Genomic DNA, 22,051 nt, shown 5'->3' with positions numbered 1-22,051 from the left:
CCAACAAATGGTGCAACACTGACGTTGAGACACTCTCGGAATAGCGGACAGAGAGGTGAGTAGGAGGATACGAGAAGAGTACAGGGCAGGGTTTTAGGAGAGCCCGAGTGATAACCACGTGAGGGTCAGAATGGTAGGAGGACAGATCTGGGTGTGAGATGTTCTTGCCCTGGGCTGGGACTCTCCACCAGAACCCGGGGAGTGAAGGGATGAGTGAGGGGCCCTTCCAGCTGTTTTTCTCACCGAGGACAGGAGGTAAAGGAGAACAGAGTGGGATTGGGACCCAGGAAACCAGGGCCAGGAATACTCACTAGTGGTGGTCGGGGCTGTGGTTCCGTAAGTGTAACCTGTGGAGAGAAGGCCAGAGGAGCTAAGTAAGAGTCAGGGTGAGCACAAAGGATCAAGGGAAACGTAGGATTTAGGGGCCTCTGCAGGAAAAGCAAAGGGGAAGAGGCAGTGGAGGGGATGTTCAGGGAGGAGGTGTCCAGGCAAGAACATTATAGGTGGCTGGAGCCCACGGTTACATTATCAGAACCAAGACCAGAGAAGAAGGAGATGTACCACAGCTCCTTTTAGAGAAAGAAAACTCTGGCCAGGAGAGAGACCCTGCCTGGAGCACAGCTTCTCACCATTGACGTAGAGGCTGTGCCTGTCCAGGGCGAAGGGCCCCAGCTGGGTGATGCCATAGGTCTCCCGGCTCAGCTCCCAGTACAGCTGCTCTCTGTCCAGCCTGGGGCCCGCAGGCTCAGAGTGAATGGTGCAGATCATGTCCACTCCAGTCGCTGCTCCGCCCTTCTCAAGCCTGGGGAAGGAAGGACGTGTGGACGTGGAATACTGAGGAGGGGTCCTTCTGGATGTGGAAAGCAAGAGCGTAGAAGGCAGGTGGCTGAGAGGGGACAGAAAGGGCTGGCTCAAGCCCAGAGGGGGCTCTACTAAGCGTCTCTCGTCTGAGACAACCCCCTCACATCTAAGAACAGAAAACACTTGAATTGGAATTTAAAGACAAGATACAGAGGTTCTTCCAAGAGGAAAGCTTTCATCTAAAACAAATGATCATCTGAATTCCGTAAGGAGAAACGTGACGCTTCATTTCTAAGGACTGAGCGCTCCCACCACCTGGGCACAAGGAACACGTGAAGGTATTATGGTGGGTGCTGGACACCGGAGCCCTGCCGGCCCGTACATGAAGGTCCACCAGACCCAAGGCATCCCTCCATCTGGGGGTCTCACCTGAGCGAGGCCAGTCTGCAGCCAGCATAGAGGGGGCCGACGCTGGTCTTACTGAACAAAAGCCTGAGCTGGTGGGGAAAGAGGAGGGGGTGAGCGGAGGGGCTGAAGGGCTACACGAGCCAGTGTGTGGAGGGGCTGATGGTGGTCATTGAGGGGCTCTCACCCAGTGCTGGAGGATCCGCTCAGTGGAGTTGAACTTGGAAGAAGCTGGGTGCCCCATGTCTTTCGTGTAGTGCAGGTTGGTGATGGTCAAGTTCAGGGTGAAGGACACCAGAGTGGGGCCAGTGGCTGCAGGGGGGGAGGAAGAGAAAAATGTCCAGTTTGGACCATAGCAAGGACTAAGATTGCCTGGAGCTCTAAGAGTGGAGCACCAGGAATGGACCTAAGTACAGCCATGATGCAGAAGCTGAAGGAGAAAATGTTATGGGATTTTTAGACATCAGGAACTTTCGCTCATTCATTCAGCCAGTGAATATTGGGTATCTAATGTGTGCGAGGGTCTGTGCTGGGCTCTGTGGGCCAAGGGTAAATAGGGCACAGTCTCCTAAAATTGTGGCCAGGAGAGTAGCCAGACTGTCATGCGGAACCAGGAGGGTGTGCAGTTCCAGGGAGGCACCCAGCCAAGGACTGAGGACAGCTTCCGGGAGGAAGCATCATTTTAGGTGAGACCGAAAGCATGAATAAGAGTTAGGTGAACAAGGGGCGCCTGGGTGGCACAGCGGTTAAGCGTCTGCCTTCGGCTCAGGGCGTGATCCTGCCGTTATGGGATCGAGCCCCACATCAGGCTCCTCTGCTGTGAGCCTGCTCCTTCCTCTCCCACTCCCTCTGCTTGTGTTCCTTCTCTCGCTGGCTGTCTCTCTCTGTGTCAAATAAATAAATAAAAACTCTTAAAAAAAAAAAAAGAGTTAGGTGAACAGGAGTTGAGCAAGTGGAGGAGTGCTCAAGCAGAAGAAATCAGTCTGGGTATGAGCCTGACAGGAGGACAGAGCAGTTGCACTCAAGGGACTTGACTGTTTTCATTATGGCCATGTAGAGACATGAGACTGGAGGGGCCCTCTGAGCCCCAAAAGGGGAGCAGTGACTAGCTCAGGGGTTTGGACATGACTTATGGATAAAGTGGAGTCATCCAAAGATTGTCAACAAGACAGGAATTCTGTGGACAGAAGTACATCGGGAGGGTCGTTGGCAGCTGCTGTGCAGAAGACTGTAGGACAGAGTAGAGGCTACTGCACCAGTCCTAGCAAAAAATGCCAGTGGCCTGAATAAAGGCTGAATGACAGATGCAGAGCAAGGACGTGCAAGATATTATGAAAGGAGAAAAGATGATTTGGTGATGGATGGATGGGAGGTGAGTGAGAGGGAAGGTCAAGGTTGGCACCTGTGTTCCTGCCTTTGGTGATAAGGAAAAGGAGCAAGTTTGGGAGGGTCAGAGACCAAGGGGCTGGGTGATGTCCAGGAGGTGGGTGGACCAAGCGCCAGGAGCTGCTGTGTGGAGTGGGCTGGACTCAGGATTAGGATTCTGAACAGCTGGACTTTGAACAGCTAGATGGTCCCTGAAACCCACAGAAATGCACGAGTTTCCCCGGGGAAGCTAAGTAAGCAATAAGGAGGGAAGAAGTGATGTTGAATGAATGATTTTGCAGTAATGATTTTGGTACCAGTAGGACCTTCCTACTTGCAGGCTTGAAGGGTGGAGCCAGAGAGGATTTGGGGAAGGATGCAGGGGTCACAGCAGCAGAGGAAAAAGAACACAAGGGATGAAATCAAAGGTGTGTTATGCCTGTAAGGGAATGGTGGCAGTGGGGGCTCTAGTTATAAACTGTGTGCCTGGCTCTATGCCCCCTTTAGCCTGGAGTCGGGGCATCGTCCTCGGCTGTGTTGTGGGGGGGGGGTGGCTCCTGTCCCCTCCAGCTCAGCCCACACTTCCATGCACATCCTCTGGACTCCTTCCCATCCAGAAAGGGGGAACAGGAGGGAAGGCCTGGCTGGTTGAGCAGATCTTATCTTTAGGGAGAGGGTGGTGGGCCCAGGCTCACAGAAGTCTGAAATACTCACTGTTGGGGGCGGTGGCTGAAGCTGGGTGGGTGTAACCTGTGAAGAGGGGGAGTGACAGTGAGCAGGGGAAAGGAGAGGTCCTCAGTGAAGAGGCAACCTGGCTGCTGGGGAGATGGCAGCTGGCGCATCGCAGCTGTGATTCTTAAAAAGGAAGATGATTAGGCACCGGAAGGGAGCAAAGTCTACTCGCCCCATCTCCAGACAGACAAAGGACCTGCTCAAAGCCCTTGGAAACGTGAACCCCCAGTGGAGGTCTGAACTCATGCAGAACCCTGACGCAGCAGAGGCCCTCAGCGCGGAGGACGGCCCTACACGGAAGTCACCATTAACGTACACTCTGTCATCGGAGAAGCTGGGAGCAGACGAGTGCTCAGGACGGGGACCTCCTCATCCTGCAGATGCCAGGGACCAGCGCCCATGTCTGGGGTTTTAATGGGTATAGGTCCCCGTTCACCCGAAGCTGGGCTGGAGCAGGGGTGCAGAGGGCAGGCAGTGGGCTCCTGGCTGTTTGCATTCTAAGGTTGCAGAGGGACTCACAGGGTTGCAGAGACTTCTGAAGCCTTTGAATACTCACTGCTCGGGGTGGTGGCCCGGGTCTGGCGGGTGTAACCTGCACAGGTAGAGGGAGAAGGGTTGAGGAGGGCGAGTAATGAGCGAGAGGGAGGAATGGAGAGGAGGATGTGGGGCCTGTGGAAATGTGGATGCAGACGACAATCCCTCACCATTGATGTAGAGGCTGTCAGGGTCCAGCGTGTAGGGACCCAGCCTGGTGACACCACTGGACAGCCGGCTCAGCTCCTGGTACAGCCGCTCTCTGTCCAGCCCGGGGCCCACGGGGTCAGGGCGGTGGGTGCAGACGGCATCCACTCCAGTGGCCGCCCCATCCTTCTCGGGCCTGGGGGTGGGGGGGGTGGGGGGTAACAATAGGTGGAGTCCCCAGGCAGGGCTCCTGGGACCCCTGGGCAGGACAGGAAGGGGCCAGGGCAACTGAGGGGCTGTGCACACAGCCAATGGGTGGGAGGATTTGTATCGAATTGCGAGTGTGAAACCTACAACCTCAGGGCATGGGGACAGGACAGCTCCTGCCTGAGACAGGCGAAGAGCTGGAATTTGGGGTTAAAACAAGGAGAAAAGGCACGCTTGTCTTGAGAGTTCCATCCTGGGGACAGAACTGAAAGCCTAAAGGAAATGTCCTCTTTGGTCAGAGGGAGACAGGAGGGAATTTGGAAGGATGACCAGACTAGGGTCCCCATCCTGCTGAGGGGCTCCACAGAATCTGGGGTGTGTGTTAGTGGGGGTGGGGGGTGGTTACAATCAGAAGAGGCCTTGATCCTAGAGCCGGTGCCCCGAGTTCCGCCTCTGCTGAGGACATGGACAGAGAAGGCAGGAAGGAAGCGGAGGGGACTCCTGGGCTCTGGGAGCCCTTGAGGCAGCCCTGGCCGGGGATTGCAAGGACTCACCTGAGCAAGGTCAGTCTGCAGCCTGAGTACAGGGGGCCCACACTGGTGTTCTTGAACAAGAGTCCGAGCTGTGGGTGAGAGCAAGGGAAGTAACCAGATGATGTGAGATGCAGGGGCAGGATGGCCATCGGTGGGTGGGGCAAGAGTGAGGTGGGAGGGGCTAGCTCCCAAGGACTGGGCAGAAAAGGCTGGCCTGGCATCAGTAGGCGGGATGAAGGCTGGGTGGGCGGGGCTGGCAGGGGAGGTGGGCGGGGCTCTCACCTGGAGCTGCAGGGACTTCTCTGTGCTGTTAAATTTCAGGGAGCCGGGCGGCTGCATGTCCTCCGTGTAGCGCAGGCTGGTGACAGTGAAGTTGAGAGTGAATGGTACCAGGGGTTGTCCCGTGGCTGCAGCAGGGGAGGGAGAGGACAGGCCACCGTGAGTCAGGCCCGGGGTGGATACAGGGGCAGGGCCTGGGACCTTGGCCTATTTCACTGGAGACCGTACCAAGTGCTGAGGGTCCCTGGGCACCTAATGTCAGAACCCCCAGTGCGGACAACCTGAGACCGTCCCACGCAGCAGGTGAAGGTGGGCAGGACCTACAGGAGACAATCTACCACCTAACATTCTTACTTATTCAAGCCCACGTTGGGAACTTTCTTGCATCCACCCAACCCCCACGTGCTGGCCGTTTCTCTGTGTCCAGCCAACAGCACAGAGGTGACGCACAGCGGAATCTTACTGCAGTGAATTCCCAGCCTGCATCCCCGACCTCTACCCTCCCTGACAGCTGGAGCAGGGGCCTGGTGGGCAGGGGCCTGCTGCTTTCCTTCCCTGGTTGGGGGGGGGGCGCTCTGAAGACCCCTGAGTACTCACCACTGGGGGCAGTTACTGGTGTCTGGTGGGTGTAGCCTGCGGAGAGAGCACAGGAGAGAGGGGAGGCGCTGAGGTGCAGCAGGAATAAAGAAGACAGGGGTGAGGGGGTAGGGGGTGGACCGTGAGCTTGACCGCTCAGCAGCGCGCAGGGGGCCGCTGCTCACCACTGACGCAGAGACTGTCCTCCTCCAGGCCGTAGTGGCCCAGCCTGGTGACACCATGGGTCAGCCGGCTCAGCTCCCAGTATAGCCGCTCTCTGTCCAGCCCGGGGCCCGGGGGGTGGCGGCGGCCGAAGCACAGGGCGTTCACGTGGGTGGCTGCTCCAGCCTTCTCGGGCCTGCGGAGGGCAGGACACAGCGGTGCAGCTGATTACAATCCATCTGCGGAGCGTTCTCGGGGGTACCGTTATGGGGGTGCCATGGGGAAGGCTAGGAAGTAGCGGGGCTCCTGCCGACAGGCCCCGGGAGGCCATCACCCAGCGCGGAGGGAATTTGCTCCACATTCTGAAAAGGCCTCCCCGTGCTTTCCGACCCGCTGTCATCATCACAGCACCAGGTTTCACTTAAAATGGGAATCTTCCCTCATTAGGAGTTTGCTGAAATCCTCTGGCTCCCTACGGATGAAGCCCCGCTGTGCCCGTCCCAACACACACACCCCATCTGGGCGTCCACCCGGCCGCCCTGCGCCTATCTCTGCCTCCGCCCTGGCAGGAGAGCGTTTCTGCTCTGCTCGCCACCTGTGGTTCCCTCTCCCTGAATCTGTCCTCCTGGCCCAGAGCTGTGCCTCCTGGCCACAGCGACCTCCTCTCCAGGTATGAGCTGCCACTCCAAGTTCTCCCACACCCACTACACTTCCATATTCCAACACTCTAATAGTCTCTCTGGGCCTCAGTTTCTCATCTCGAAAATGGGAATAATCATGGTACTCAGGTGTATCTTGTGAGGATTAAGTCTGCTGACAATAGTATCCGGCACATCCCTAAGTGCTAGGGCATTGTCTGCCACTATTTTATGTACCATTACTTTTACTATTAATTATATGTGAATTAATTACATAATTCACATATAATAATTACAGATAATTAATTTGTATAAATGTGTTTACATATAATTAATATAATACACTCTTCTTGATGGCAGAGTCTATGCTTTTGGCCTCCATGGAGATTTCGGAGCTCAGCACAGAGCTGGGACACAGTAGGTGCTCAAGCAATGTTTGTGGATGGAAAGAAAATTTGTGGTTCTCCAGGCCAGGGGAGTGGAAAGGTCACTTCTGCCATCAGCAACCTGGGCTAGGTCCTAAGAAACAGCGCTTCATTCCACCCCCCTCTATTCCAGCACCACAGCGAGGGAATCCTTTCTCAAATTCTATTTTTGGAGGCATGGAGATAACCTGGGGAGATGCCCACTGAGGCTTAACTCTCCAGGGGACCTTGGGATGGAGAAGCCCACTCGCGCTCCGAAGCCCCATCGTTCGGTAGAGTGGGGCCAAGCTGCACGTGTCTGCATTGGAAGGTTGCAGGGAATTGAAGGCTGGGATTACGGGGAAGGGGAGCGATCCTATGGTTCTTCCCAGAGAAAAGAAGCAAAGCACGCTTAGTGGGAAAGGGCATGGACCCTAAGGAGTCTGGGCTTGAGTCCTGGCTCCACCATTTGGCAGCCATTGGCTCTGGGGAAGTTCCTTAACCTGCTGGTGCCTTGATTTCTCATCTGTAAAATAGGGATAATAGGAGTGCTGTTAAGAGAGTCTAGGGAAATGATGGCCAGGAAGCATTTCAGCCAGTGACTCAGGAGACCTTTGGTGATGTCTGGTGACAGATCTGGTTGTCACGACTTTGGGGGCTGGGATACCACAGGCATCTATCCAGTGGCCAAGAGGCTGCTGAACCCCCTGTTGTGCAGAGACAACCGCCCGTGACAATAACCATCTGGCCCCCAGTGTCAAGAGTGACCATGCGTCAGGAACCCCAATGTCGAACACATGCTAAGTCCTTGCTGTGTGTTAGCCTTTGAAACTATTTACATGCGGTGTGAGGTTGGAGGTACAGTAGACTGGGGACTGCATCCTTTATAAAGGATTTTGGGGCAAACTTTCCAGTTGCTGTGTTTTGTTATTTTGTTCCTACTAAATATTGCATGGGAGATCTGAGGCTCAGGAGGATGGGAAGGTCCAGAGCAGGGCCTGGGGGCCAACAGCCCAAAGGACAGTGGCTACTCCAGGTTGGGAGCTGAAAAGGGCTGAGGCTAAAGGGAGGACCCAGCCCATGGTAAGAATCTCCACTGTGCCTCACTGGGCCATCTCCTGGGGGTCCCACCTGAGCGAGGTCAGTCTGCAGTCAGAGTAGAGGGGACCGACACTGGTGTTCTTGAATAAGGGTCTGAGCTGTTGAAGGAGAGGGAGGTGAGTAGAAGGACTGAGCTGGACAAGGGCAGGGTTGGGGAGGGCTGGATGGAGCTGGCATCAGTTGGGAGGCAGGGAGAGGTGGGTGGGGCATGCAGGAGGTAGGCAGGACGTGGAAGAGGTGGGTGGGACTGGCATGGGGGGAGGCAGGAAGAGGGGGCGGGGCATGGGGAGGTAGGTGGGGCATGGGAGAGGTGAGTGGGGCTGGCATCATTGGGTAGGAAGACATCAGTGGATAGTGGAGGGTTGAGGTGGGTGGGGCTCTCACCAGGCTCTGCAAGATCATCTCTGTTTCGTTGAACTTGGCTGAGCCCATCAGCTGCATGTCCTCCGTGTAGCGCAGGTTGGTGATGGTGAAGTTAAGGGTGAACAGAACCAGGTCAGGGCCAGAGACTGCAGTGAGGTTGGGAGAGAAGCCGTGCTCTGAGTCCCTGCCTAAGCTGGATTTAGGGATAGTGGAGTAAAGTCTGGATCCATGTCCCTGGTGCCCAGTATATTCACAACTGGTACGAGAGCTCAGAATATCTCCGCCCCAAATGGGAACCCTTGTTTTGTTATTCTACTAATAGTAATGATATTAATAATGACAGTAAAAACAGCAGTAAGACTTGATGTTTGGTAAGAGCTCACTCTGTGCTAAGAACTTTCCATCCAGTACCTCATGTCCTCAAACAAACCCTGGAAGTGAATCCTTTTACTCCAAATGACAGAGGCTGAAAAAAAGTTTCAGAGAAGTCAAGTCACTTCCCCAAAGCCACACAGCTATTTTGGAGAAGAAGCTCAGATTCTAGAGTTTGAATGACTTAAACATGAGTCCTGCCCATCCACTGGCTGTGTGACCTCAGAAAAATACCCAGACCCCCTAGAACCCGTCTATGCCTCTCTTTAACAGGGAAACAGCAGCGTCCACCTGCTGGGGTCAAAGCCCGTGCGTGTGAAGCAGGGTGCCCTTGATGTGACCCACAGTCAGTGAATACTGCTGCCGTGCCTTGTAGTCATTTTGTCCTTGCTACCACCTGCTTCCTCTGCTTCAGTCTCTGCCCTTTGGCAATTAGTCCTGGATTTGCCCGTGACTATTTCCATTCCATTCGAGCAGAAGGTCAAGCTTTGAGAATTGCTCCAGAATGTACCACTGCATCTAATCTCACTAACTGAGCCCCTGGGTCCCCTAAGGCCAACACGGTCACAAGTTGGTCCCTGGCAGGCCACCTGGGGTAGACTGTGAAAGTGACCACAAATTCTTCACTCCGTGCCCTGCACCCTGGAAGTGTGGTCTTGCAGCCCCTTCCACCAACAGGTGGGAGTCTGTTTCTCCACCTCCTGACTCTGACTTGGCCATGACTTGCTTTGGCCAAGGGGACAAGAAAAACGTGGTGCAAGCGGAAGCTTGGGAAGTGCCTGTGCGCCGAGGCTTGCCCTCTCCTGCTTCTAGGAAGCCCACGACCAGCAAAGGAAGGAGCCAGAGCTAGTCTGTGGGACGACGAGAGGCCACCTGAAGGAGACTGAGGCACCCCAGCCATCAGTCAGGCATCCTCCAGAGCAGAGTCTCCTAGCTAAGTTTCAGGGCAGCGCAGACACATAAGGGAGCCTGGCTCAGAGCGGAGGAACTGTCCCGCTGACCTCTATGCCAGCGAACAGCAGTAGAGGACCGTGTTAATCCCGGAGATTGGAGGGCCGTTTGTTAGGCAGGAAAACCTAGCTGATACAAAACCTTCACAGAAAGCAAAGGGCGGATTAAAAGGAGTGACTGGTTCAGCCTAGGACTGAAAACCCAGAGTCACAGAGCTCTCCAAACCTAGGGATGGAGCTGGACTGGTGGTGACGAGGGCGTGGTCCTGAGGATCACCCTCCCCACGCTGTCCCCTCGCTTTGAGCTGTGTGCGCCTACTCTCTTGCCCTTCTTCTTCTTCTCTTAAAAAGAATATTTTACTTATTTATTTATTTGAGAGAGAGAGACAGAGAGAGCACAAGCAGGGGAGTGGCAGAGGGAGAGAGAGAAGCAGGCTCCCCGCTGAGCAAGGAGCCCAATACGGGACTTGATCCCAGAACCCTGGAATCATCTTTAGCTGAAGGCAACCGCTTAACCGACTGAGCCACCCAGGCACCCTCTCTTGCCCTTCTCATTTCAAAGCACAAAGGCGTATGGGTGGGAAGGAAGGAGACACGGAGAGAAGGTTCTTACCTGTAGAGCTGGAGGAGACTGGAGCTGCGGAGGTTTCCGAGAGTGTGGAAGTCACGGCAACTGAGGAGGAAGCAGCAGATATAAGAGAGACGAAGCCCCATCATGTTGGAGACGCCAGAGGCAGGGGCGCTTCATGCCCAGCCAGAGCCACGGAAGACAGCGGCGGGGGAAGGCCGCTAAGGCTCCCTTCCTCCATGAAGCTCTGGGCTTAGGGGAGAGGCAGCAGCTGTTCCCACAAGGTGTGGGGGCATGGGACCATCTAGGATTTGGGCACTTACCACTGGGGATGGAGGTCGGTGGTGGTCTGGTGTAACCTGCAGGGAGTGGATAAGAGCGAGGTGGGATGTCTGAAAGGCTTAAGTGAGGGATGAAGGGGCTGGGCCATTAGAGGAGGAAGAGTTCCCATCAGGAGGTCCTGTCCCAGCCAGACAGCCAATGGTACCTCCTGTAACCTTTCTCTGACTTCCCACCTCCCTGTATGTGACGGAGCCCCTGCTGGGGAAGGGGGATCTCACAAGGAAAGGAAGAACGAGGAGAGAAAAGTGTAGAGGGAGACATGGATGTATCCTCTGGCTAGAGCTCAGAGCATCAACAGAATGGAGACCCCCATCACCTCCAGATGCTCACCGTTGACATAGAGCCTGTCCCTGTCTAGGACGTAGGAACCGAGCTGGGTGACACCATGCGTCTGGTGGCTCAGCTCCCAGTACAGCCGCTCCCTGTCCAGCTGCAGACCCAAGGGGTCAGGTTGGTAGGTGCAGACAGCGTCAACTCCAGTGGCTGCTCCACCCTTTTCAGGCCTGGGGGGAGAAGGACATGGGTACAGGAACAGGACAAAGGGACATCCCTGCCAGGACATCATTTCATCAGCCCACTGGTATGTGCTTGCCTGCTTATCTGCTCTTTTGGTCCAGACATGAGCCGCTCATAAGAGAAGCTGCATCCTTGTGCAACAAAGGACCAGAGTGGGTGTTCTAGAGTCAGATGACTCCAGTTCAAACCTTAGCTCTGTCACTTGTTGAATAATCCATGGAAGTGTGTCTGACTCGGTTCTCCCATCTTTGCAGCGTGGATAATGGTCTAACCCTTTTGTTGGAATGTTCGTGGGGTTCAGAAATGATGGATATACCACACCTAGCTCCGGAGCCAAATACTCATTAATTAACCGTTTAATTAAACAAATACCCACAGAGCCGAACATCGACAGTCCCTAGCACTGGAGAGCGGCTCTGAACAGATTCATCAGCTCTCGGAAGGCTGACCCAACCCAATTCTTGCACTTGAGCATTGAGCCTGAGACGCTGCCCAGCAAAGACCCCCAGCCACTGCGTGCCTGTTTCTTGTGCTCCCAGTATCTGGGGAAGCAGGAAAAACTAACCCTGAAGGGGTAACCTGGGGGATCCAGCATGTTGCACCGCCCGAGAGTATTTCTGGGGAGGAAGAGCGTATCCCTTGCACCTCAACAGGATGGAAGTGACCTTGAGCCAAGCTACTTCTAGCTCTGGTCTCCTAGAAACCTGACAAAGGTGCAAGGTCAGTTGTGTCGCCTGCTATGTTGCTTATGGTGAGAATGAGCCCTCGTCGATGACCCGCATCTTTCCTGGGAGGGCGGAAGATGGACAATAATACCTGGCAGGAAGCTATAGCTTTGGGCTTCCTTACGTATGGTAAACCTCTTAACTTGGCAGGACTGTTACAAGAGATATTGGTTACCTTTTGGGACATGGGGCACGTAAGCCAGGGTGGCTCCGTCATCTAGCCACCGAGGTTATTATTTCTTTTTTTAATTTAAATTAAAGTTAGTTAACACATACTGTATTATTAGGTTCAGGGTAGAATTTAGTGATTCATCAGTTGCATGGAACACCCAGTGCTCATTCCATCACGTGTCCTCCTTAATGCCCATTCCCCAGTGACCCCATCCCCCCACCCATCTCCCCTCCAGCAACCTCCACTGAGATTATATTTTCTTTGCACTTTAACTGTCACCGGGATGCCAAAAGAATAGTGCTTGGACTGCCAAGAAGGCTCTTATGAAAAAGAAATGCCCAGGGGCGCCTGGGTAGCGCAGTCGTTAAGTGTCTGCCTTCGGCTCAGGGTGTGATCCCGGCGTTCCGGGATCGAGTCCCACATCGGGCTCCTCGGCTGGGAGCCTGCTTCTTCCTCTCCCTCTCCCCTGCTGTGTTCCCTCTCTCACTGGCTGTCTCTCTGTCACATAAATAAATAAAATCTTAAAAAAAAAAAAAAGAAAGAAAGAAATGCCCAATGCTGCCCGCTGGCATGCCCTTTCCTGTCTCTGTATGGCCTAGTTAGATCTTGCAAGTCTGATCCTCCAATTGGGCTTCAGATGACCTAGAGAGGGCAGTGCACGGGACTGGCACCCGAGCCGAGAGCTGTGTGAGACCAGCAAGGTGCCTGAACACAGCATCGAGGGGAGTGCTTACTTTCAGGGCTGTGCAGACACAGGTTAGCCCCTGAGAGCAAGCACCTCCGTCATTTCTGCGCGCTAGGCATCTCGCTTGTCTCTCTAGCCCGGGCCCCGGCCAGCCCAACCCAACCAGCCCACACCTTCCTCTATCTCCTAAGGCCAGGCAAAGAGGAGGTCTCACCTTAGTGTGGTCACTCTGCAGCCAATGTAGAGCGACCCAATACTGCTATTGGCAAACAAGGGTTTGAGCTGTGGAGGAAGAAGTGGGGGAGTGAAAAAGAAATGGAAAAGCAATCACCGTTCTAAAACACAAGATTTTCAAATCAAACAGCAGCTCCCCAGTCATCTCTGTATAATACAACGCTGAATTCTCAGAAGAACCCTTTGGGATCTGGGCTTTTCTTGTCTTAGTGTTACAGATGAGGAAACGGTACCAAGAGGCAAGATCACGACTCCGAGGGCCCATCACCGGCCTGTGGCAGTTCCAAGTTTCGAACCCAGAAACTGTCTGCCCCTCAAGCCCTCTGTATCCTCCAAAAGCGTAGTAAGGAGACTCAGAGAGGGTGGGGAGGAAGCCGGAAAAGGGGGATGGGTAGCAGGGGGCTCTCACCAGGCCTTGTAGAATTGACTCCGTGGCATTGAACTTCGCGGAGCCCGGCCGCATGGCCTTCGTGTAATGCAGGTTGGTGATGGTGAAGTTGAGGGTAAAGGGCACCGGGGCAGGGCCAGCAGCTGCAGTGGGGCAGGGAGAGAAGAGGCCGCGCCCCGAGTCAGTGGTAAGTTCTATTGTCCATGGTCTCCAGCTTTGGCCACATAGGGAAGCGGGAGATGCTGGTGTCTGTGTGTTACATAAAGAGCCGGAGATGGTGCCTGCCCAGGAGCTCGTAGGGTATTTAATTCTTCACAACAGGCTGGGATCCATGAGCTCAAAGCCTGCCAGGACCAAACTCACAATGTTTCTATCCAGTTGTTTGAAGCATAGCCTGGACAGTCAGCTTTCAGCCACCCCGAGCCTGCCTGCTTTGCATGCCCCATGACACCGCACCCAGCAGCGGATAATTATAAAACAGATCAACCCTGGGCCTCCAAGAGCCTGGGCCACTGCCTCCACCCCCCACTCCGGGCAGAGCTATCTAACCCAGAGACTCCCCACCAGGCTGCTTGCTGAGGGACATCGCCTAGACAGGACACTGTCTTCTCCGACCACTCCCCTCCCCTGGGAGTCCCCTTGCCCTTCTCCCCTTCTGTGTAGGGATCTGCACCCAGAACCTCTTGAAGGTGTCCTGCCCTGAGGCACCTCCCCCGCGCCGAACGTTTGTGGGTGCTACTGCCATCTAGTGGTCGTGTCTTTTTCTCCGCTCAACCCAGAAATCCCTCAAAACCCCTACTCCGGGTTGAACCCGCAGGAGAATCGGTGAGAAACCCAGAGCTAAGGACGGTAAGACTGACTTGGCTTGAGCCAGTTTCTTCCTCTTACCAGGACCCCTTTGGAGACCCTCCCAGACAGGTTCAGCCCTCAAAGCTGCATTTGAAAATTTGACTCAGGAGCAATTTGCCAACTAACCCCCCCCCCCCGCCATGTACTCAAATAATAAGGTGTACTTTGTGAATAATTCCTCTCAAGAGTATTCTTATTCAAGACAAAATCAGAGAGGGAGACAAACCATAAGAGACTCTTAACTCTAGGAAACAAACTGAGGGTTGTTGGAGGGGAAGTGGGGGGGTAGGGGGGTGGGGTAACTGGGTAACGGCATTAAGGAGGGCACCGGATGTTGTCAGCACTGGGTGTTATATGCAACTGAGGAATCACTGAGCTCTACCTCGAAACTAATAATACACTCTATGTTAATTGAATTTAAATAAAATAAAATTAGAAATAAAAAAAGAATATTCTTATTCAAAAGTATATTTAAAGCAAGCAGGCAAAACCAGCTTCTGTTCTGTTGTCTTTAAAAGTCAATAAAAACAAGGTGGTCCTAATAAAAACAGGTGGTAAGTGACATTATTCTAAATTAAGACACTAAAAAGACAATAACCTAATCAATATGGAAAGCTTGACTAAACCCTGGTATGAAAAAAGCCACCCGTAAAAGGGAGACATTGGGGAAAATGTGACTATGAACCGTATGCCAGATGACACCAAAGTATTCTTATTTTTTGAAGCACGGTAATGCTGTTATGGTTACGTAGGCAATGTCCTGATTTTGTGGCGATTCTTGCTGAAATCCTTAATAGTGAAGCATTGTGCTATTTTCAAATTTCAAATGGTTCAAGAAAAACAAATTATGTCTACAGCTTTGTACCATCAGCTCTGCCATAATGCTTGCTTTGAAAACACCATTTTTCAGGGTCATCGATACATTAGGGAACAATGTGAACGTAACGTAAGTTTCCCATCCGGTCATGTGCGATGTTGTCCGCAGGACACACAAAGGAAACACTAGTTAAACCCAGTACCCAGCTGACGCTAGCTCTGTAGGCATACACGAAAATGCACGCACACAACTCAAATGCCTGTCGGCTTAATCACCACCCCTGAGGTGTTAGGAGGGTCACCCATAGCCACCTCGGGTTCCCAGTGTCTGTAGGATTTCGGGCAACCCTCCCGAACTTCTTCACAATTGCTCAACAAGCTTCAGTCTGTTTGCTGACTACTTCCGCAAGCCAATGTCAGACCTCTTTAGTGCCGTATTTATTGTAGTAATTTCTGTTGTATTTCTTAACCGTTTAACATATATAAAACTATGCTGTTTTATTAGATGTCTACTTTTCATGTCACTGACAAGGTTTTTGAGTGTTGAGCCCTATGCTTTCCATTGTGTGATTTTGCAAGGCATAGTTTAGGGCCACCTGTGTTAGATCATAATAGAACTATGTACAAGAAGTAAATAAGACAAAAGGTCCGCAACTGTGGCGGACAGATGGCTGTTCCCTGCACTATTCTTTCAATGTTTCTGCTACTTCTGACAGTTTTCATAATAAAAAGAGGGTGGGGGGTGCAAACACACACAAAATACTCATGAAAAGTGGAAATGACCCCATGGTCCCTAGACTTTAACAGATCAAACATTCCTTAAAATGCCACTAAAATGAAATGATTTTATGCATTGACTCTGGTCAGGAAGACTATATATATTCACAAGGAACATATTCATAAAGACATTTTAAGAAGAATAAAGTCGTATCTATTGGATAGAGTCATAGGGAATATTCCTTAAAACAAGTTGTTGGTAACTTGGTTAACTGGGGACACTGAAAAAGAATTAGAATTGGCCCTTTACCGAGTTAGCTTTGGCAAACTGGCCACCGGACAAATCTATTATCAGTGAATAGATCTGCGCTCTACTTTCCAAGGGTTGCAGGATGATTTGGAAGTCAGGGGTCACCTGTAGGTTTCAGACACAAGTTACAGAGAATAGCTCAGGACTCCCGGTGCTGGGGGTGGGATTGGTGTTCAAGAAATCCCTGGGACCTGGGTAGGGCTCAGCAGATCCTCAGGAGTCAGCCTTGGGCTCCCCTGAGAGATGCCACCCACTCTACCCCTCTTCCCATGTCCTGTGATGAGGACCCAACAGGAGTAGCTGGGAGCCTCTTCAGAGGAGAGAATGCCTACCTGTGGGACTGGAAAAGGAGGTTGGCATCCCTGCAGAAAATGTGGCCACCATAGAAGCTGGAGAGAAAAAAACCAAGAGTTTGTGGTGGAGATCCCTCACCTTGGGGATACCAGCGAGGGAGTGGCCATGTCTGGGAATTTCTTGGTATAGGTCCCCGTTCACCCGAGGCTGGGGTTGGAGCAGGGGTGTGGAGGGCAGGCAGTGGGCTCCTGGCTGTTTCCATTCTAAGGTTGCAGAGGGACTCACAGGGTTGCAGAGACTTCTGAAGCCTCTGAATACTCACTGCTCGGGGTGGTGGCCCGGGTCTGGCGGGTGTAACCTGCACAGGTAGAGGGAGAAGGGTTGAGGAGGGCAAGTAATGAGCGAGAGGGAGGAATGGAGAGGAGGATGTGGGGCCTGTGGAAATGTGGACGCAGACGGCAATCCCTCACCATTGATGTAGAGGCTGTCAGGGTCCAGCGTGTAGGGACCCAGCCTGGTCACACCACTGGACAGCCGGCTCAGCTCCTGGTACAGCCGCTCTCTGTCCAGCCCGGGGCCCACGGGGTCAGGGCGGTGGGTGCAGACGGCATCCACTCCAGTGGCCGCCCCATCCTTCTCGGGCCTGGGGGTGGGGGGGGTGGGGGGTAACAATAGGTGGAGTCCCCAGGCAGGGCTCCTGGGACCCCTGGGCAGGACAGGAAGGGGCCAGGGCAACTGAGGGGCTGTGCACACAGCCAATGGGTGGGAGGATTTGTATCGAATTGCGAGTGTGAAACCTACAACCTCAGGGCATGGGGACAGGACAGCTCCTGCCTGAGACAGGCGAAGAGCTGGAATTTGGGGTTAAAACAAGGAGAAAAGGCACGCTTGTCTTGAGAGTTCCATCCTGGGGACAGAACTGAAAGCCTAAAGGAAATGTCCTCTTTGGTCAGAGGGAGACAGGAGGGAATTTGGAAGGATGACCAGACTAGGGTCCCCATCCTGCTGAGGGGCTCCACAGAATCTGGGGTGTTAGTGGGGGTGGGGGGTGGTTACAATCAGAAGAGGCCTTGATCCTAGAGCTGGTGCCCTGAGTTCTGCCTCTGCTGAGGACATGGACAGAGAAGGCAGGAAGGAAGCGGAGGGGACTCCTGGGCTCTGGGAGCCCTTGAGGCAGCCCTGGTCGGGGATTGCAAGGACTCACCTGAGCAAGGTCAGTCTGCAGCCTGAGTACAGGGGGCCCACACTGGTGTTCTTGAACAAGGGTCCGAGCTGTAAAGGAGAGGGAAGTGAGTAGAAGGTCGGGCGGGTGGGGTGGAAAGCAGGTAGAAATGAGAGGGGTGGGGGCTGGCACCCGTGGGCTGCAAGGTAGCCGGCACAGGTGAGGTAGGCGGGGTCTCTGTGGGCGTGGCAGAGAGCAGGTGGGTGGTGCCTGGGGGCGGGTGAGGCAGGAGAGTGGCGGGCGGGGCTCTCACCAGGCGCTGCAGGTTTCTCTGGGTGGCGTTGAACCTCCCGGAACCAGGGCGACTCATACCCTCCTGGTAGTGCAGGTTAGTGATGGTGAAGTTGAGAGTAAACAGCACCAGGGCAGGACCAGTGGCTGCAGTGGGGGCGGGAGCGAGACGCCAGTGAGCCTAAGCGTGGGTCATCCCACCTTCGTCTCTTCAAGGACTGGGGAGGGGCTTCCTCCAAGATGGGCAATTTCCATAGGAAGGAGATCCCAGACATTAGCATTAAGTGAGGGGCTCTGGGGATAAGTGTGGAAAATTACACTATGGAGGTAAACGCATCATCACACAGAAAGCAAACATTCTGACCCTCCAGTTGGCTGAAATTCCAGACATCCCCTTTTTTGAGGGTTTTTTTTAACCCAAATTATTTCTGTGAGAGCCGATCATTTACTGATTTTTAAAGATTTATTTGGAGAAACACATTGCATTTGTATGGGTCAGGCCCTGTTTTCAGTCTTTCACTTAAATTTTAACACATTTAAGCCTTGAGGCAAACCCTTCAGAGGGAGATAGTATTCTCATCCCCATTTTTCAGATGTAAAAACTGAGCCCAAGGATGGTTAAATAATTTGCCTGCAGTCACACAACCTATAAATGGCAGAGCACAGTTCAAACCTGGGCATTGTGGTCACAGCGTGTGCTCCTAACCCATCCACTCTAGCACCACGGACAGGTCCATACAGTGCCCTGCTCCCTCTGGCCTGAGTGGTCAGTGGTCAGAACACCTTCAGGAGGCCCTAGCTGATGAGTAAGTAGAGACTCGAGAAAGACAGCGTTAGTAAAGATGGGTCATCCAGGACCCTCAGCAGGGTCAATGGATGGATCAAAATCTGCCTTGGGCCACTGAGAAGCCAAGAATGGCAAGTTAGCCCTTGGCCCAACCAGAGTCTGCTGAAATCCCTAACCAGGACCTGTAGGCGGGCATTTTCAGGTACACATGTAGTTCGCGCCGCTCCCTTCTTTCTTGGAAATGAAAAACAAGTACTCAAGAGAAAGAAGCCCCCCCCCCCACCTGCGGAACTCGCCCCACAACCATGCTGACTGTAAGTCAATACTTCTTTGTACACTCAAGTCCTTATTCTCTTTCTTGCTCAAGCCCATCAAAGACTAGGGCCCTTTCTATTCTGTTCGCTGCTGCGTTACCAGGGCCTTTCATCCAGTAAGGGCTAAATTAATGCAGAAAGAAAGAAAGAAAGAAAGAAAGAAAGAAAGAAAGGAAGAAAGAAAGAAAGAAAGAAAGAAAGAAAGAAAGAAGGAAAGAAGGAAAGAAGGAAAGAAGGAAAGAAGGAAAGAAGGAAAGAAGGAAAGAAAGGAAGGAAGGAAGGAAGGAAGGAAGGAAGGAAGGAAGGAAAGAAAGAAAGAAAGAAAGAAAGAAAGAAAGAAAGAAAGAAAGAAAGAAAGAAAGAGCGGGCACGGTGCTCTATGTGATACCTCCCACTGGCCAAGTACACCCGACCTTTGCACTATAGGAATGGCAGAGAGGAAGCTCCTACCTGTGGAGGCAGGGATGGGGGTCGCTGAGGTTGCTGGGGAGATGGTGGAGGCTGTTGCAACTGAGAAGAAAACACAGTGAGGCGAATATGGCAGGAAGGAGGGTCTCCCCAGCCAAATGGGGCCCATGATGGGGCCATGAGACACTCCTCAGGCCTGTGCCAGGCTTGTCTTTTCTGATTCTGGGAGTGAAGGTGGGGATAGACTGGAGCTTTCCAGGCCCCTTGTGTCCCTGGGGACGTGGGGTAGGCATAGTGAGGAGGAGAGATGGGCCCCGAGGCAGAGCAACGCTAGGGCCCAAATTACTACTTACCGCTGGGGGTGGAGGTCAGGACCTGATGGGTGTAATCTGCAGAAAGACAGGAAGAGAAAGTATGAAGAGTTGTAGGGATGGGAGGAAGTGGCAAAAATCTGGGGTTCCTTGGGTATCTCTGGATCTATTTATGTAAGCAGCATTTAGAGAGCTCCCTCAAAGTGCAGACACAGTAGACAAACTCCAGAGAATGTCCCAGAAACCCAGGGAGGGATTTCTCTACCAGGTCGTCCACAGACTATCCCTCGGCCACCTGTACCCCCTTCTCCAAGTGTCTGATCCCTCAGTGAATCCCCAGGAGAGCTGTGAATGTACACCCCTCCGCAGGAAGAACCAAAGGTGCGGGCCAAACTTGCTGCTAACTTCTGGACACTGGTCAGGAGGAGGTATGGACGGGCTTGGATCAAGCCTGTTCTCAGTCATGACCCAGCAGAGCTTGAGCGGAGCTTCCCAGCTCACGAATGCCTTCCTGGAAAACCAAAGAGCCTTCCACACGCTGAGGAACCTAATTTCCTTGAATTCTGTCCCACAATCCCGTGGCAACTTCAACTGAATGAGTAGCAACTGCCAAGGGTATTTTGTTGGTAAGGCCTCTGGAGCTGTTTTGAACTCAGAAAGAATGGAGGTTGTTACCATTTAGTGATGTCTGCCATGGATGAGGGATTGGGGAGTGATGGCATAGATGTCATCTGTCTGTCCTAGACAGAATCTGACAGTCATTAAAGATTTGAACAAGGACAAGAAGGGAGTATTTCCACACATGACAAGAAAGTGTATTTCATCCCTTCTTATTCTGAGAAAAATCCACATACTTCCTATGGACTTACCATGCACAAATGGCCTAACATCACCATCATTATCGTCATCATCATTGTCACTATTACCATCACCATCATCATCAACATCACGACCACCATCACCACCACTACCACCACCACCATCACCACCATCATCGCTACCATCATCATCATCACCACCACCACCATCATCATCATCACCACCATCACCACGACCACCACCATCACCATGACCACCACCACCATCACCACCACCACCGTCACCATCACCACCACCACCACCACCATCACCACCACCACCATCATCATCATCACCACCATCACCATCATCACCACCACCACCATCATCACCATTATCATTATCACCATCACCACATTCACCATCATCATCACCACCATCACCATCATCACTACCATCACCATCATCACCACCACCACCATCATCATCATCATCACCACCATCACCATTATCACCACCACCACCATCATCATCACCACCACCACTACCATCACCATCACCACCATCGCCACCATCACTACCATCACTACCATCACCACCACCACTACCACCACCACCACCACATCATCACCATTATCATTATCACCCTCACCACATTCACCATCATCACCACCATCACCATCATCACCACCATCACCATTATCACCACCACCACCATCATCATCATCATCATCACCACCACCACTACCATCACCATCACCACCATCTCCATCATCACTACCATCACTACCATCACCACCACCACTACCACCACCACCACATCATCACCATTATCATCATCACCCTCACCACATTCACCATCATCATCAACATCACCATCAACATCATCATCATGAGAATATAAGCTTTATGAAGACAATGATTTTTTTCTGTTTTGGGTTCCCTGCTATATTCCCCAGGGCCTGGCATAGAGTAGGTGCTCAATAAAAGTTGCTGATTGACTCATTATCACTAGATTTCCTATGACTTTCCATCTTTATTTGAGCGAATAATGTCAAATGTGTTTACACTCATCAGGTCCCCTCTAACAGATGTGCCGTTCACTGGTACTTACCCATGGGGCTGGGGCTGGAGAAGGAGGATGGAGGCCCAGAGGTTCCCGGGTGTACTGTGGAGGTCCCTGGAGCTGAGGAAAAGCCCCATCAGTGAAATCAGAAAGGCAGTCACACAGCAGACAGACCATTTGTGAGGCCTGCTGCAAGTGGGGCTTGAGCCACACGAGCTTGAGATTCCCTCGGAACTGGGGCAGAGAGGACAGTAAAGAACTTGCGGACTCCCAGGAGCTCTGTCCCTCCCAGAGAAGATATGAGGAGGCATCAATGCTTTGCCTGCCCTGTGTGTTGGGGGACTCTGGGTCATAGTTGAATACTCACTGTTGGTGATGGGTGCAGAGCTCTGATGGGTGAAACCTGTAGGGAGAGGGAGAGGGGATTGTAGGTAAGGGTTAAGGGAGAGGTGGAGGACCACACAGGAGGCAGGGCTACCCGGAGCGGTGGAGGTGGTTCTAGCAGGGGGCGCCGTTGGGGATTCTCCATCAGCACCCAACAAGAAGGAAGTCTCTGAGGGTGAAGTCAGTCCAAGAAGTAGAGGAGACCATGAAGTGCAGACCTGAATCAGCACACCCAGTGCACAGGGCCAAGCCCTTTCAGGGCCGGACAGGGAGTGCGTTCTCAAGCCAGAGGACAGAGGCTTCCCGGTGAGGGGGAAGAGACCCTAACCACATCACGGTTGCTCA

At 52.9% G+C, this 22,051-nt stretch overlaps 1 protein-coding gene across 1 annotated transcript in view; it reads right to left on the bottom strand.

The window, feature by feature from the left end:
- Window positions 1-22,051, bottom strand: part of MUC16 (mucin 16, cell surface associated) — a 117,875-nt gene that overhangs the window by 23,831 nt on the left and 71,993 nt on the right. Inside the window, exons 25-51 of the mRNA XM_087867739.1 lie at window positions 21,690-21,725; window positions 21,371-21,442; window positions 19,501-19,536; window positions 19,190-19,249; window positions 17,661-17,785; window positions 17,390-17,457; window positions 16,656-16,828; window positions 16,508-16,543; window positions 16,224-16,280; window positions 13,221-13,342; window positions 12,792-12,859; window positions 10,810-10,982; window positions 10,461-10,496; window positions 10,183-10,242; window positions 8,269-8,393; window positions 7,915-7,982; window positions 5,765-5,937; window positions 5,601-5,636; window positions 5,007-5,131; window positions 4,746-4,813; window positions 4,008-4,180; window positions 3,860-3,895; window positions 3,286-3,321; window positions 1,394-1,518; window positions 1,231-1,298; window positions 630-802; window positions 312-347 (exon numbers count right to left, since the gene is read on the bottom strand). Coding sequence (XP_087723865.1) covers window positions 312-347; window positions 630-802; window positions 1,231-1,298; window positions 1,394-1,518; window positions 3,286-3,321; window positions 3,860-3,895; window positions 4,008-4,180; window positions 4,746-4,813; window positions 5,007-5,131; window positions 5,601-5,636; window positions 5,765-5,937; window positions 7,915-7,982; window positions 8,269-8,393; window positions 10,183-10,242; window positions 10,461-10,496; window positions 10,810-10,982; window positions 12,792-12,859; window positions 13,221-13,342; window positions 16,224-16,280; window positions 16,508-16,543; window positions 16,656-16,828; window positions 17,390-17,457; window positions 17,661-17,785; window positions 19,190-19,249; window positions 19,501-19,536; window positions 21,371-21,442; window positions 21,690-21,725 — 2,364 coding nt within the window. The remainder of the gene's footprint in view (window positions 1-311; window positions 348-629; window positions 803-1,230; window positions 1,299-1,393; window positions 1,519-3,285; window positions 3,322-3,859; window positions 3,896-4,007; window positions 4,181-4,745; window positions 4,814-5,006; window positions 5,132-5,600; window positions 5,637-5,764; window positions 5,938-7,914; window positions 7,983-8,268; window positions 8,394-10,182; window positions 10,243-10,460; window positions 10,497-10,809; window positions 10,983-12,791; window positions 12,860-13,220; window positions 13,343-16,223; window positions 16,281-16,507; window positions 16,544-16,655; window positions 16,829-17,389; window positions 17,458-17,660; window positions 17,786-19,189; window positions 19,250-19,500; window positions 19,537-21,370; window positions 21,443-21,689; window positions 21,726-22,051) is intronic.

This window comes from Ursus americanus, chromosome 14 (assembly GCF_024610735.1).
Source record: "Ursus americanus isolate L20-20 chromosome 14, mUrsAme1.1.p, whole genome shotgun sequence".
NCBI lineage: Eukaryota > Metazoa > Chordata > Mammalia > Carnivora > Ursidae > Ursus > Ursus americanus.
Note: the sequence above shows the minus strand (reverse complement) of the source record. Positions and strands in the feature narration are given on the sequence as shown.